The 12,676-nt window shown below is 51.0% G+C and overlaps 1 protein-coding gene across 1 annotated transcript; it reads right to left on the reverse strand.

The window, feature by feature from the left end:
• Positions 1-10,266: 10,266 nt before the first annotated feature.
• LOC100995677 (26S proteasome regulatory subunit 10B-like) lies at positions 10,267-11,794 on the reverse strand. The gene has a single exon (XM_034966116.3). It carries the CDS (start codon positions 11,774-11,776, stop codon positions 10,607-10,609), a length of 1,170 nt encoding a protein of 389 aa, XP_034822007.2. The 5' UTR covers positions 11,777-11,794; the 3' UTR covers positions 10,267-10,606.
• Positions 11,795-12,676: the final 882 nt, after the last annotated feature.

Below are 12,676 nucleotides of genomic sequence, written 5' to 3' on the forward strand. Positions count from 1 at the left end.
CGGAGGTTGCAGTGAGCCAAGATTGTGCAACTGCACTCCAACCTGGGCGACAGAGTAAGACTCTATCTCAAAAAAAAAAAACAAAAAAACAGAAACAAAAAAACCCAAAAAACTATCTGTCCTTATTTAGCTTTTACAACTTTTCCTCTTCAGTGCCTTCTTAGTTTTTTTGTTTTTGTTTTTGTTTGAGACAGGTTCTTGCTGTGGCTCAGGCTGGAGTGCTGTGGCACTAGCTGGGCTCACTGCAACATCCACTCCCCAGCCTCAAGGGGTCCTCCCACCTCGGCCTCCTGAGTAGCTAGGACTACAAGAGTGCTCAACCATGCCCAGCTAATTTTTTATTTTTATGTTTTTGTAGACAAGGCCTTTCTATTTTGCCCAGGCTAAAAAAACCCAAAAACTTGTTTTATTGAATGTTACTAGACTCTTTGCTATGGCTACTTTAAAATAAAAACTTGTAACACTTCTCTAAACTTGTTAATGCCAATATTCTCAGTTATCTCATCAGAATTCAAACAGTAAAACCTCTTGTAATTATTCATGGAGCATAATAACATCACCCTTACTAATTGTGGTTTTTTTCTTTTTATTTTTCTTTTTTGAGATAGGGTCTCTCTCTGTTACCCAGGCTGGAGTGCAGTGGAGCAATCTCAGCTCACTGTAACCTCCACTTTCTCGGTTCAAGAGATTCCCGTGCTTCAGCCTCCTCAGAATTACAGGCGGGCACCACCAGGCCTGGCTAATTTTTGTATTTTTAGTAGAGACAGGATTTCACCATGTTGGCCAGGCTGGTCTCAAAGTCCTGGGCTCAAGCGATGCACCTACCTCGGCCTCCCATAGTGCTGGGATTACAGGCGTGAGCCACCGTGCCAGCCACTAATTGTGTTTTATAGCCAGAAGAGAAAATTGGCATCACATCTACTTGGGATCATGGAAAAATGATTTATCTTCAATATAATCAGAATTCCGGAATTTCAAAGCTGAGAGGGACTTCTGAGGTCGTTTAGTTTAAACCTTCATACATCAGGTATCTGAGTCCCAGAGGTTAAATGATTTGCTGAAGGACCAACCTGAGAGAAGAACAGGAACTGGAACACATGTCTTTCAATACCAAATCTTGTGATCCAAAAACTCCATGTTGCATGGTTGATTACAAATATATAACCACAACTTGAATGCTGCTGCTATATTATTGACACGTACTTCAATGCTCTCTCATTGTACCAGGATGTAATTATCAGGATCTGCCTCTGCTGGGCATCTTTCCTTTCGTTCATTGATTTCATGGTCCATCACTTGGTAATATTATTGATAATATATTCCACTCCCTTGTCATTTCTTTCACCATTGCCATAATCTAGTAAACCCCAATCTTGGATTAATATAACAATTTGCTTTCCCTGTGTCTAAATTTTTTTTTTTTTTTTGAGGTGGAGTTTCACTCTATTGCCCAGGCTGGAGTGCAATGGCACAATCTCAGCTCACTGCAACCTCCGCCTTCCAGTTTCAAGTGATTCTCCTGCCTCAGCTTCCTGGGTAGCTGGGATTACAGGCGCCCGCCACCACGCCCAGCTAATTTTTGTATTTTTAGTAGAGATGGGGTTTCACCATGTTGGCTGGGCTGGTCTTGAACTCCTGACCTTGTGATCCGCCCACCTCGGCCTCCCAAAGGGCTGGGATTACAGGCTTGAGCCACCGCAACCGGCCTTTTTTTTTTTTTTTTTTGAGACAGAGTCTCACTCTGTCACCCAGGCTGGAGTGAGGTGGCGCGATCTCGGCTCACTGCAACCTCCAACTCCCGGGTTCAAGAGATTCTCGTGCCTTAGCCTCCAGAGTAGCTGGGATTACAGGCACCCACCATCACGCCTGGCTAATTTTTGTATTTTTAGTAGAGATGGGGTTTCACCATGTTGGCCAGGCTGGTCTTCAACTCCTGACCTCAGGTGATCCACCCGCCTCAGCCTCCCAAAGTGCTGGGATTGCAGGCATGAACCACTGCACCCAGCCGCCCTGTGTCTAAATCTTGATCACCAAGGGCAACTGGAGAAAAAAAATAACAAAGTTGCTCATATTGGTGTCACTGTAAAAACGAGGTCATATATCCCAGTAATCCTTCTGTTTTCTGATCAGCTCTATATTGCTCCTGTTCATCCCCATGCTTTTTCAAACTTCTGCATGCTCTGCCAATCTTAGATCCCACCAGATCCCTCCTAATTTAGCATCTGAGGCTTTCTCTTATTCACAGAGACACTGAGAATCACATAGGAGAACTTTCTGAACTCTGGGCATAAACAAGTGAACTGACCTGCCACAGGCCTTGTCCTTACCTCATTCCTTCTAGTTACAACCAGAAAGGGGTTGTGGTATCCCCCTCCTCTCCTAGCTCATTCCCCTGCCAACTTATATTCCATACTCCGACATTCTTGGGAGGCTCACTCCGTTACTCTCCACGCTGTTCACCTCTTGTCTCCCAACTGCCTCCTTCCCAACAGCATTTTTTTTTTTTTTTGAGACAGAGTCTCACTCTGTCGCCCATGCTGGAGTGCAGTGGCGTGATCTCAGCTCACAGCAACCTCCGCTTCCTGGGTTCAGGTGATTCTTCTGCCTCAGCCTCCCAAGTAGCTGGGATTACAGGTGCCCACCGCCGCACCCGGCAAATATTTTTATTTTTATTTTTATTAGAGAAGTTTTCACCATGTTGGCCAGGCTAGTCTTGAACTCCTGACCTCAAGTGATCCACCCATCTCAGTCTCCCAAACTGCTGGGATTACAGGCATGAGTTACCGTGTCCGGCCCCCCATCAGCATTTAAACAGCTGAAACCTCATCTGAAAAACACAAACCTTGCATTGCTGCCTTCCAGATTTGCCCTCTTTTTTTTTTTAATTAATTTACTTTTGGAGATGGGAGTCTTGCTATGTTGCCCAGGCTGGCCTTGAAGTCCTGGGCTCAAGCAATCCTCCTACCTTAGCCTGCCAAGTAGTTGGAATTATAGGAGAGCCACTGTGCCTGGCTCTTGTTCTCTTATCTCCTCTAGAGCCAAACATTCCAAAGGATTTCTTTGTGCACTCTCTCTCCATTCTCTCAGCCTCCTCCCACTCTCAGTCTTCTTCTGTCTACCTCCCATCTCCACACCTCTTTGACATTATCTCTGTATAAATTTTTGCTAAATTTAAGACTCTTATTTATGTTGTACTTTATCTGACCCAGTTGACACCTTGCTCATCTTGAAATATGTCCCTTGGCTTCCCTCATTCTGCAATCCCTTCGTTTTTCTCCATTACACTTATGCATTTGTTTCCTCTCAGGACTGGTGTCCTGCAGGGCTTCGTTCAGCCCCTCTTCTCATCTCATTCGACACAAGTCCCCGGGGCCTCTTGTCCATCCCCGGGACTGCCATTATCATCCCGGTGCGAGGTCCCCATACCTGCATCACTCTTCATTTATCTGTCTTTCTCAGATTCAATCGATTTCCAAATATAGTAGATTATACTTCTGAAAACATCTCATAGTGATAGCGCTTTCTCTATCCCAACGCCCACTATTTTAGTTCAAGTTGCATTCAGCTCTGGCCTGAACTCCTCTGATGGTCTCCCCAACTTCAGACTTCTCTCTCCCTTTCTTCCTTTTTTTTTTTTCTTTTTTTTTTTTTTGAGACAGAGTCTTGCTCTTTTGCCCAGGCTGGAGTGCAGTGGTGTGATCTCAGCTCACTGCAACCTCCACCTCCAGGGTTCAAGCAATTCTCATGCCTCAGCCTCCAGAGTAGCTGGGTTTACAGGCGAGTGCCACCATGCCTGGCTAATTTTTGTATTTTTAGTAGAGATTGGGTTTTGTCATGTTGCCCAGGCTGGTCTTGAACTCCTGACCTCAAGTGATCTGCCTGCCTTGGCCTCCCAAAGCACTGGGATTACAGGCATGAGCCACAGCGCCAGGCCCAGCCCATTTTTAATAGTGTGTCTGATCAACTTACTCTTCTCACCAAAACCCCCCGATATTCTCCCCTATGAAGATAAAGGTTATATTCCTCAGCATAGAGGAAAGGCCCTGCATGATTGGTCCTTCGTATCTCTCCAGCCCTCTTTGTGCACATGAACTCCAGACCTGAGGCTCCATTCACACTGACTTCTCTCAGACTGTGCTCCTGCTCACCTGTGAGCTGCTCCATCCACCTGAAACACCACTTCACATGTTTTCCTCCTCCTCACTACACCACCCCCAATCTAATTGATTCCTTCTTATATTTTACTTTACTAATGAGTCCTTGGAAGACTCCAAAATCTGAGTTAGGAGAAACATCTAGCTTTGAGTTGTGCAGATAATAAAACAAATTCTTGTTAAATTGAAACCATGATTTTAGCAAAACCAAGTTGAAGTTTACAGAAAAACATATGATTTACTAAGTATTGCCTCAACACAGAGCTTAATCTTCTTCCTCCTAGAGAATCAAATTCTTTTTTTTTTTTTTTTTTTTTTTTTTTTCCATTCAACCCTGAGTGGATACAGCACATGTTTCAGAGAGCACAGGGTTCGGGGTAAGGTCACAGATCAACAGGATCCCAAGGCAGAATAATTTTTCTTAGTACAGAACAAAATGAAAAGTCTCCCATGTCTACCTGTTTCTACACAGACACAGCAACCATCCGATTTCTCAATCTTTTCCCCACCTTTCCCCCCTTTCTATTCCACAAAACCGCCATTGTCTTCATGGCCCGTTCTCAATGAGCTGTTGAGTACACCTCCCAGATGGGGTGGTGGCCGGGCAGAGGAGCTCCTCACTTCCCAGTAGGGGCGGCCGGGCAGAAGCGCCCCTCACCTCCCGGACGGGGCGGCTGGCCGGGCGGGGGGCTGACCCCCCCCCACCTCCCTCCCGGACGGGGCGGCTGGCCAGGCAGAGGGGCTTCTCACTTCCCGGTAGGGGCGGCCGGGCAGAGGCGCCCCTCACCTCCCGGACAGGGCGGCTGGCCGGGCGGGGGGCTGACCCCCCCACCTCCCTCCCGGACGGGGCGGCTGGCCGGGCGGGGGGCTGACCCCCCCACCTCCCTCCCGGACGGGGCGGCTGGCCGGGCGGGGGGCTGACCCCCCCACCTCCCTCCCGGACGGGGCGGCTGGCCGGGCGGGGGGCTGACCCCCCCACCTCCCTCCTGGACGGGGCGGCTGGCTGGGCGGGGGGCTGACCCCCCCACCTCCCTCCCGGACAGAGCGGCTGGCTGGGCAGAGGGGCTCCTCACTTCCCAGAAGGGGCGGCCGGGCAGAGGCGCCCCTCACCTCCCGGACGGGGCGGCTGGCCAGGCGGGGGGCTAACCCCCCCACCTCCCTCCCGGACGGGGCGGCTGGCTGGGCCGGGGGCTGACCCCCCCACCTCCCTCCCAGACAGAGCGGCTGGCCGGGCAGAGGGGCTCCTCACTTCCCAGTAGGGGCGGCTGGGCAGAGGCGCCCCCCCACCTCCTGGACAGGGCGGCTGGCCGGGCAGGGGGCTGATCCCCCCACCTCCCTCCCAGACGGGGCGGCTGGCCAGGCGGGGGGCTGATCCCCCCACCTCCCTCCCGGACGGGGCGGCTGGCCGGGCGGGGGGCTGACCCCCCCACCTCCCTCCCGGACGGGGCGGCTGGCCGGGCGGGGGGCTGACCCCCCCACCTCCCTCCCGGACGGGGCGGCTGGCCGGGCGGGGGGCTGACCCCCCCACCTCCCTCCCGGACGGGGCGGCTGGCCGGGCGGGGGGCTGAACCCCCCACCTCCCTCCCGGACGGGGCGGCTGGCCGGGCGGGGGGCTGACCCCCCCACCTCCCTCCCGGACGGGGCGGCTGGCCGGGCGGGGGGCTGACCCCCCCACCTCCCTCCCGGACGGGGCGGCTGGCCGGGCGGGGGGCTGAACCCCCCCACCTCCCTCCCGGACGGGGCGGCTGGCTGGGCGGGGGGCTGACCCCCCCACCTCCCTCCCGGACAGAGCGGCTGGCTGGGCAGAGGGGCTCCTCACTTCCCAGAAGGGGCGGCCGGGCAGAGGCGCCCCTCACCTCCCGGACGGGGCGGCTGGCCAGGCGGGGGGCTAACCCCCCCACCTCCCTCCCGGACGGGGCGGCTGGCTGGGCCGGGGGCTGACCCCCCCACCTCCCTCCCAGACAGAGCGGCTGGCCGGGCAGAGGGGCTCCTCACTTCCCAGTAGGGGCGGCTGGGCAGAGGCGCCCCCCCACCTCCTGGACAGGGCGGCTGGCCGGGCAGGGGGCTGATCCCCCCACCTCCCTCCCAGACGGGGCGGCTGGCCAGGCGGGGGGCTGATCCCCCCACCTCCCTCCCGGACGGGGCGGCTGGCCGGGCGGGGGGCTGACCCCCCCACCTCCCTCCCGGACGGGGCGGCTGGCCGGGCGGGGGGCTGACCCCCCATCTCCCTCCCGGACGGGGCGGCTGGCCGGGCGGGGGGCTGACCCCCCCACCTCCCTCCCGGACGAGGCGGCTGGCCGGGCAGAGGGGCTCCTCACTTCCCAGTAGGGGCGGCCGGGCAGAGGCACCCCTCATCTCCCGGACGGGGCAGCTGGCCAGGCGGGGGGCTGACCCCCCCACCTCCCTCCCGGATGAGGCGGCTGGCCGGGCAGAGGGGCTCCTCACTTCCCGGTAGGGGCGGCCGGGCAGAGGCGCCCCTCACCTCCCGGACGGGGCGGCTGGCCGGGCGGGGGGCTGACCCCCCCACCTCCCTCCTGGACGAGGAGGGAGGACGCTCCTCACTTCTCAGACGGGGTGGCTGCCGGGCGGAGGGGCTCCTCACTTCTCAGACGGGGTGGTTGCCAGGCAGAGGGTCTCCTCACTTCTCAGACAGGGCGGCTGGGCAGAGACACTCCTCACATCCCGGACGGGGTGGCAGGGCAGAGGTGCTCCCCACATCTCAGACGATGGGCGGCCGGGCAGAGACGCTCCTCACTTCCCAGATGTGATGGCGGCCGGGAAGAGGCGCTCCTCACTTCCTAGATGGGATGGCGGCCGGGCAGAGACGCTCCTCACTTTCCAGACTGGGCAGCCAGGCAGAGGGGCTCCTCACATCCCAGACGATGGGCGGTCAGGCGGAGACGCTCCTCACTTCCCAGATGGGGTGGCTGCCAGGCAGAGGCTGCAATCTCGGCACTTAGGGAGGCCAAGGCAGGCGGCTGGGAGGTGGTTGTAGCCAGCCGAGATCACGCCACTGCACTCCAGCCTGGGCGCCATTGAGCACTGAGTTAACGAGACTCCGTCTGCAATCCCGGCACCTCGGGAGGCCGAGGCTGGCGGATCACTCGCGGTTAGGAGCTGGAGACCAGCCCAGCCGACACATCGAAACCCCGTCTCCACCAAAAAAATACGAAAACCAGTCAGGCGTGGCGGCGCGCGCCTGCAATCGCAGGCACTCGGCAGGCTGAGGCAGGAGAATCGGGCAGGGAGGTTGCAGTGAGCTGAGATGGCAGCAGTACCGTCCAGCTTCGGCTCGGCATCAGAGGGAGACTGTGGAAAGAGGGGAGAGGGGAGAGGGGAGAGGGGAGAGGGGGGAGGGGGGAGGGGAGAGGGGAGAGGGGAGAGGGAGCTCTATCTACCACACAGTCCTTCTCTGAATCTCCAAAGTCCAGGTTCTTAACCATTATGCAATAAGAAGGCTCTGTTGGCAGCAAGGAGTTACTGAATCTCATAACCACTTGGGTCCCCATCTTCAAGAGTCCCTAGAAGAGACGAATCAGGGCCACCTCTTAAATGATGGGTCCGTCTGGTTCAGCATCTCTGTCCCCAGCCCTCCTGGGCTCGGCCTGCCAGTGCTCTGGCTTTGCCGCGGCATTCCCGCCGCCATGGTGATGCGGGGGCCCGAGAATCAAATTCTTAACATGCTTTGAAATAATTCAAGTTCTGGGCTGGGAGCGGTGGCTCATGCCTGTAATTCCAAAACTTTGGGAGGCCGAGGCAGGTGGATCACAAGGTCAGGAGTTTGAGACCAGCTTGACCAACATGGTGAAACCCTGTCTCTACTAAAAATACAAAAATTAGCCGGGTGTGGTGGCACGAGCCTGTAATCCCAGCTACTTGGGAGGCTAAGGCAGGAGAATCGCTAGAACCCAGGAGGCAGAGGTTGCAGTGAGCCGAGATTGTGCCACTGCACTCCAGCCTGGGCAACAGAGTGAGACTCCATCTCAAAAAAAACAAAAAAACAAAAAAAGAATTCAAGTTCTGCAGACAGCCCTCTCCTGGGCTGCAGACTGCTGCCTTTCTCCTTGTAGCCTCTGGAGCCTCTTATTTATTTATTTATTTTTTGAGACCAAGTTTCACTCTTGTCACCCAGGCTGGAGTGCAGTGGCGCAATCTCAGCTCACTGCAACCTCTGCCTCCTGGGTTCAAGCGAGCCTCCTGCCTCAGCCTCCCAAGTAGCTGGGATTACAAGCTCGTGCCACACTCCCGGCTAATTTTTTTTTTTTTTTTTTTTGTATTTTTAGTAGAGATAGGGTTTTGCCATGTTGGCCAGGCTGGTCTGGAACTCATGACCTCAGGTGATCCACCCGCCTTGGCCTCCCAAAGTGCTGGGATTACAGGCACGAGCCAAGGCGCTCGGCCTGGAGCCTCTTTTATAAGGGTGTGAATTCCATTCCGGAGGACTCCACCCTCATGACCCAATCACCTCCCAAAGGCCTCATCTCCATTATAATACTATCACCTTGGGGGTTAGGATCTCAACATAGGGGTTTTGAAGAGACACAAACATTCAATCTGTTGCAGAGCACCAGATAAATAGATTGTGCTGTAATCATACAATGGAATCCTGGGTAATCACTGAAAAAGAATAGTTCTATAAACACAAAAATAAGATTTTTCCAAAAACATTAAGTGAAAAAAAGCAAGGTACAGGATGTGTGTAGACAGTGCTATAATTTGAGTGTGATACACATTTACACAGGCTTCAGGGGCTATTTCTATAGTGGGCAGTTGCATTTCACTCAGAATTGAGCTATGCCCCATGCTCAGCTCAGACTGAGCCTAGTCCACAAGACTAGGGCAGCTTTTGCCATCACTTCTTTTTTTTAGGAGTTACAAGAGTAACATCTCAGCCCATCTCATTCCCTCTGAGAATCCAATAAAAGTTTTGGATCTTCTATGCAGTAAAATCAGTCATTTTTACCTATAACCTCAAAGTGAATTAACTGAAGTCCATCCACAATTTACAGAGATCCAAAGATCCTAAGTTACAAGCCTTTTGTCAAGCAAGAGCTCAAGGTGCAATACCATACAGAATACTAAGAAAGCAGCCAGGCACAGTGGCTCATGCGTGTAATTTCAGCACTTTGGGAGGCCGAGGCGGGCAGATCACCTGAGGTTAGGAGTTCAAGACCAGCCTGACCAACATGGAGAAACCCGATGTCTACTAAAAATGCAAAATTAGCCGGGCGTGGTGGTGCATGCCTGTAGACCTAGCTACTCAGGAAGCTGAGACAGTGAGAATCGCTTGAACCTGGGAGACGGATATTGAGGTGAGCCGAGATTGTGCCATTGCACTCCAGCCTGGGCAACAAGAGCAAAACTCTGTCTCAGAAAAAAAAAAAAAAAAAGAATACTAAGAAAGCCTATGGCTGGGCCTGGATGGTCGTGAACACTCTCTTGAGTTGAGTGGCTGTGCAGCCCCAGATATGCCCTCAAAGCCTTGGAAGGGCAGCCTTGCCCTCAAAGCTGACCAGGGACCTACATGGGTTCTAGTCCACTCTACTCCTACTTGCTCTACTGCTCCATTCCATTTGAGAGCTAGGGTAATCCGCTAGGCATTATGTCATTGCAGAAGATGGCCTTTAGAGGTTTTCCTGAAGTAAGAAGATAATAGCTAGATTAGCCTATCTTTAAATGAATTTAAGGGCTTCTCCTGGTGCAGTGGCCCTTAAGGACATGACGGTCTTCAAGCACAGTGCAGCAATGAAAGTTCAGAGGATCTGCTAGCCTATACATGTGTAATTATTAGTATACTCTATTTAACAAAGGAGGGAAAAGTATAGCACATTTCAGAAGAGTTCCACTGGGAATTGATAAAAACAAAGCTTTGGAAATTATGGGATTAAACTTTGATTGTCTGAAAAATAATTTTTCAGAATACAATATTCCCTAATTGAGGTGTTTATGTATTTAACTATTGACTATTCAGATGACTTACATTAAACTCATGAGACCAAACTTTTATAACTTGACCTACACAAATTACTATATGAATACATAGTAAATATTACAAAATACAGAGGAAACTTAGAAATTATAAAGAATGAAAATTTTTTTAATCAGATTTTATTCAACTTTTTAGATGAGGAAAACAAATGATACGAAATAAGTCATAAGAAATGCTTTCTTATACCACTATCTCAAACCACTTTCAATATTTTACAAAATGCTCACACAGCAAATATGAAAAGCTTCAACACTCTCCCTTTGTAACTTGCTGCAATAAATGCAACTTTAACAAACATACAAATTTCTTCTGTATCTTAAAAGTTGAACTACTAATTTTTATGATGTTATTTTATTCATATACTTTTAATGACATCATTGCCAATACATACATTATTTTCTTTAACTTTATTTTTACACTAAGCCAACATCTGTCATGCAGCCATCAAAAATCTTACAGTAAATTACACAGGTTTGTAGTCCAATTTAGACTCCAGCTTCTTAGAATCAGCCACTTTTCTGACTGCTTTCATGAAGTCTTCCTGTACTACAAAATCATGATCAGCACGAATTGCGAACATACCTGCTTCAGTACAAACATTTCTCAGGTCTGCTCCATTAAAGCCATCTGAAAGCTTCACAATTGCTTCATAATCTATTTCACCATGCTTTGTAATGGGACCTGCATGGATTTTCAGTATGTCTAATCTTGCTTGTTCATTTGGCAAATCAATATGTATTTTTCTATCTAATCTTCCTGGACACAGCAAAGCAGGATCCAGTGTATCTGGTCTGTTTGTAGCCATGATCATTTTAACTCTATGCAGAGTATCAAATCCATCCATTTGATTCAGTAACTCCATTAACGTTCTCTGAATCTCTCTGTCAGCTGAAGTACCCTCAGAAAACCGACGACCACCAATAGCATCTATTTCATCCATAAAAATGATGCATGGTTGATGATCTCTAGCATAATTAAACATTTCTCTGATCAAATGAGCACTTTCACCAATGTACTTGTCTACAATAGAACTAGATACAACCTTTAAGAAATTGCAGTCCAGCTGGCTAGCAATGGCTCGTGCCAAGAGTGTTTTTCCCGTACCTGGTGGTCCATATAACAAACAGCCTTTTGGAGGTATTATTCCTACACGCTGAAATAACTCTGGGTTTGTAAGAGGTAATTCTATCCCCTCTCTTAATTCCCGGATCTGTTCTGATAGCCCTCCAATCTCAGAATAAGAAACATTCTCAGGGTCCTCATGAGACATGTTATAAATCAGTGGATCCACCTCTCTTGGCAAATATCTCATGATAGTTAGTGTAGTCATATCCAAAGCAACTCTTGTTCCTGGCTTCAGCTTACTTTTGTCAAGCTGTCGACGACAACCCACAACATATCTTGGTCCATTGGTAGCTTTAACAATGAATTTTTCTTCAGTTAACTGTTTAAACACTTCACCCACAATCTGCCCAACACTTCGTAGGGCCTTCAGATCATTTTCAGACTTTTCATACTGCTTGGTAAGTTCTTTTAATTGTTCCCTTAACTCCTTAAGACGGCCGTCAATCTCCTTGTGCTCAAGCACCTTCTTGCGGTAGTCCCCAAGCGCCTTATCTCTAGGGTCCGCCATGATGAGAAGAAGAATGAAAAATATTTAATTTGTCTTAGCAACTGCATCTGGCCTAGGGAAGCAAATGCTTACATTTTGTCTCTCTCAGCAGGCCCCCATCTCTCCTTAGATTTCAAGCTAGTTGGTTGCCTTAAGATCTCAGCTTGGCAAGGCATGGTGGCTCATGCCTGTAATCCCAGCACTGTGGGAGGCTGAGGCGGGCAGATCACTTGAGGCCAGGAGTTGGAGACCAGCCTGGCAACATGGCAAAACCCCATCTCTACTAAAAACACAAAAATTAGCCTGGTGTGGTGGCGCACACCTGTGGTCCCAGCTACTCAGGAGGCTGAGGCAGGAGAATCTCTTGAACTCAAGAGGCAGAGGCTTTGTGAGCTGAGATCATGCCACTGCACTCCAGCCTGGGCAACAGAGCGAGACTCCATCTCAAAACAACAACAACAACAACAACAACAACAACAGCATGGCTGGGTGTGGTGGCTCATGCCTATAATCCCAGAACTTTGGGAGGCCAAGGCGGGTAGATCGCTTGAGGTCAGGAGTTTAAGACCAGCCTCGTCAACATGGTGAAACCCCGTCTCCATTAAAAATACACAAATTAGCCAGTGTGGTGGCCACCGCCTGTAATCCCAGCTACTCAGGAGGCTGAGGCATGAGAATTGCTTGAACTGGGGAAGCAGAGGTTGCAGTGAGCTGAGATCACACCATAGCACTCCAGCCTGGGAGACAGAGCAAGACTCCGTCTCAAAAACAAAAACAAAAACCAACAACAACAAACCAACCTCAGCTCCCCTATGGGTTCAATAAAAGTCACGAACTTGCATTTGGTTCAGGTGAAGGTGACTCCCTTTCTAGTTCTGTATATTGTGAGCAGAAACTAGAAGTCTCTATTACAGAAGTTTA

Source organism: Pan paniscus, chromosome 7 (assembly GCF_029289425.2).
Source record: "Pan paniscus chromosome 7, NHGRI_mPanPan1-v2.0_pri, whole genome shotgun sequence".
NCBI lineage: Eukaryota > Metazoa > Chordata > Mammalia > Primates > Hominidae > Pan > Pan paniscus.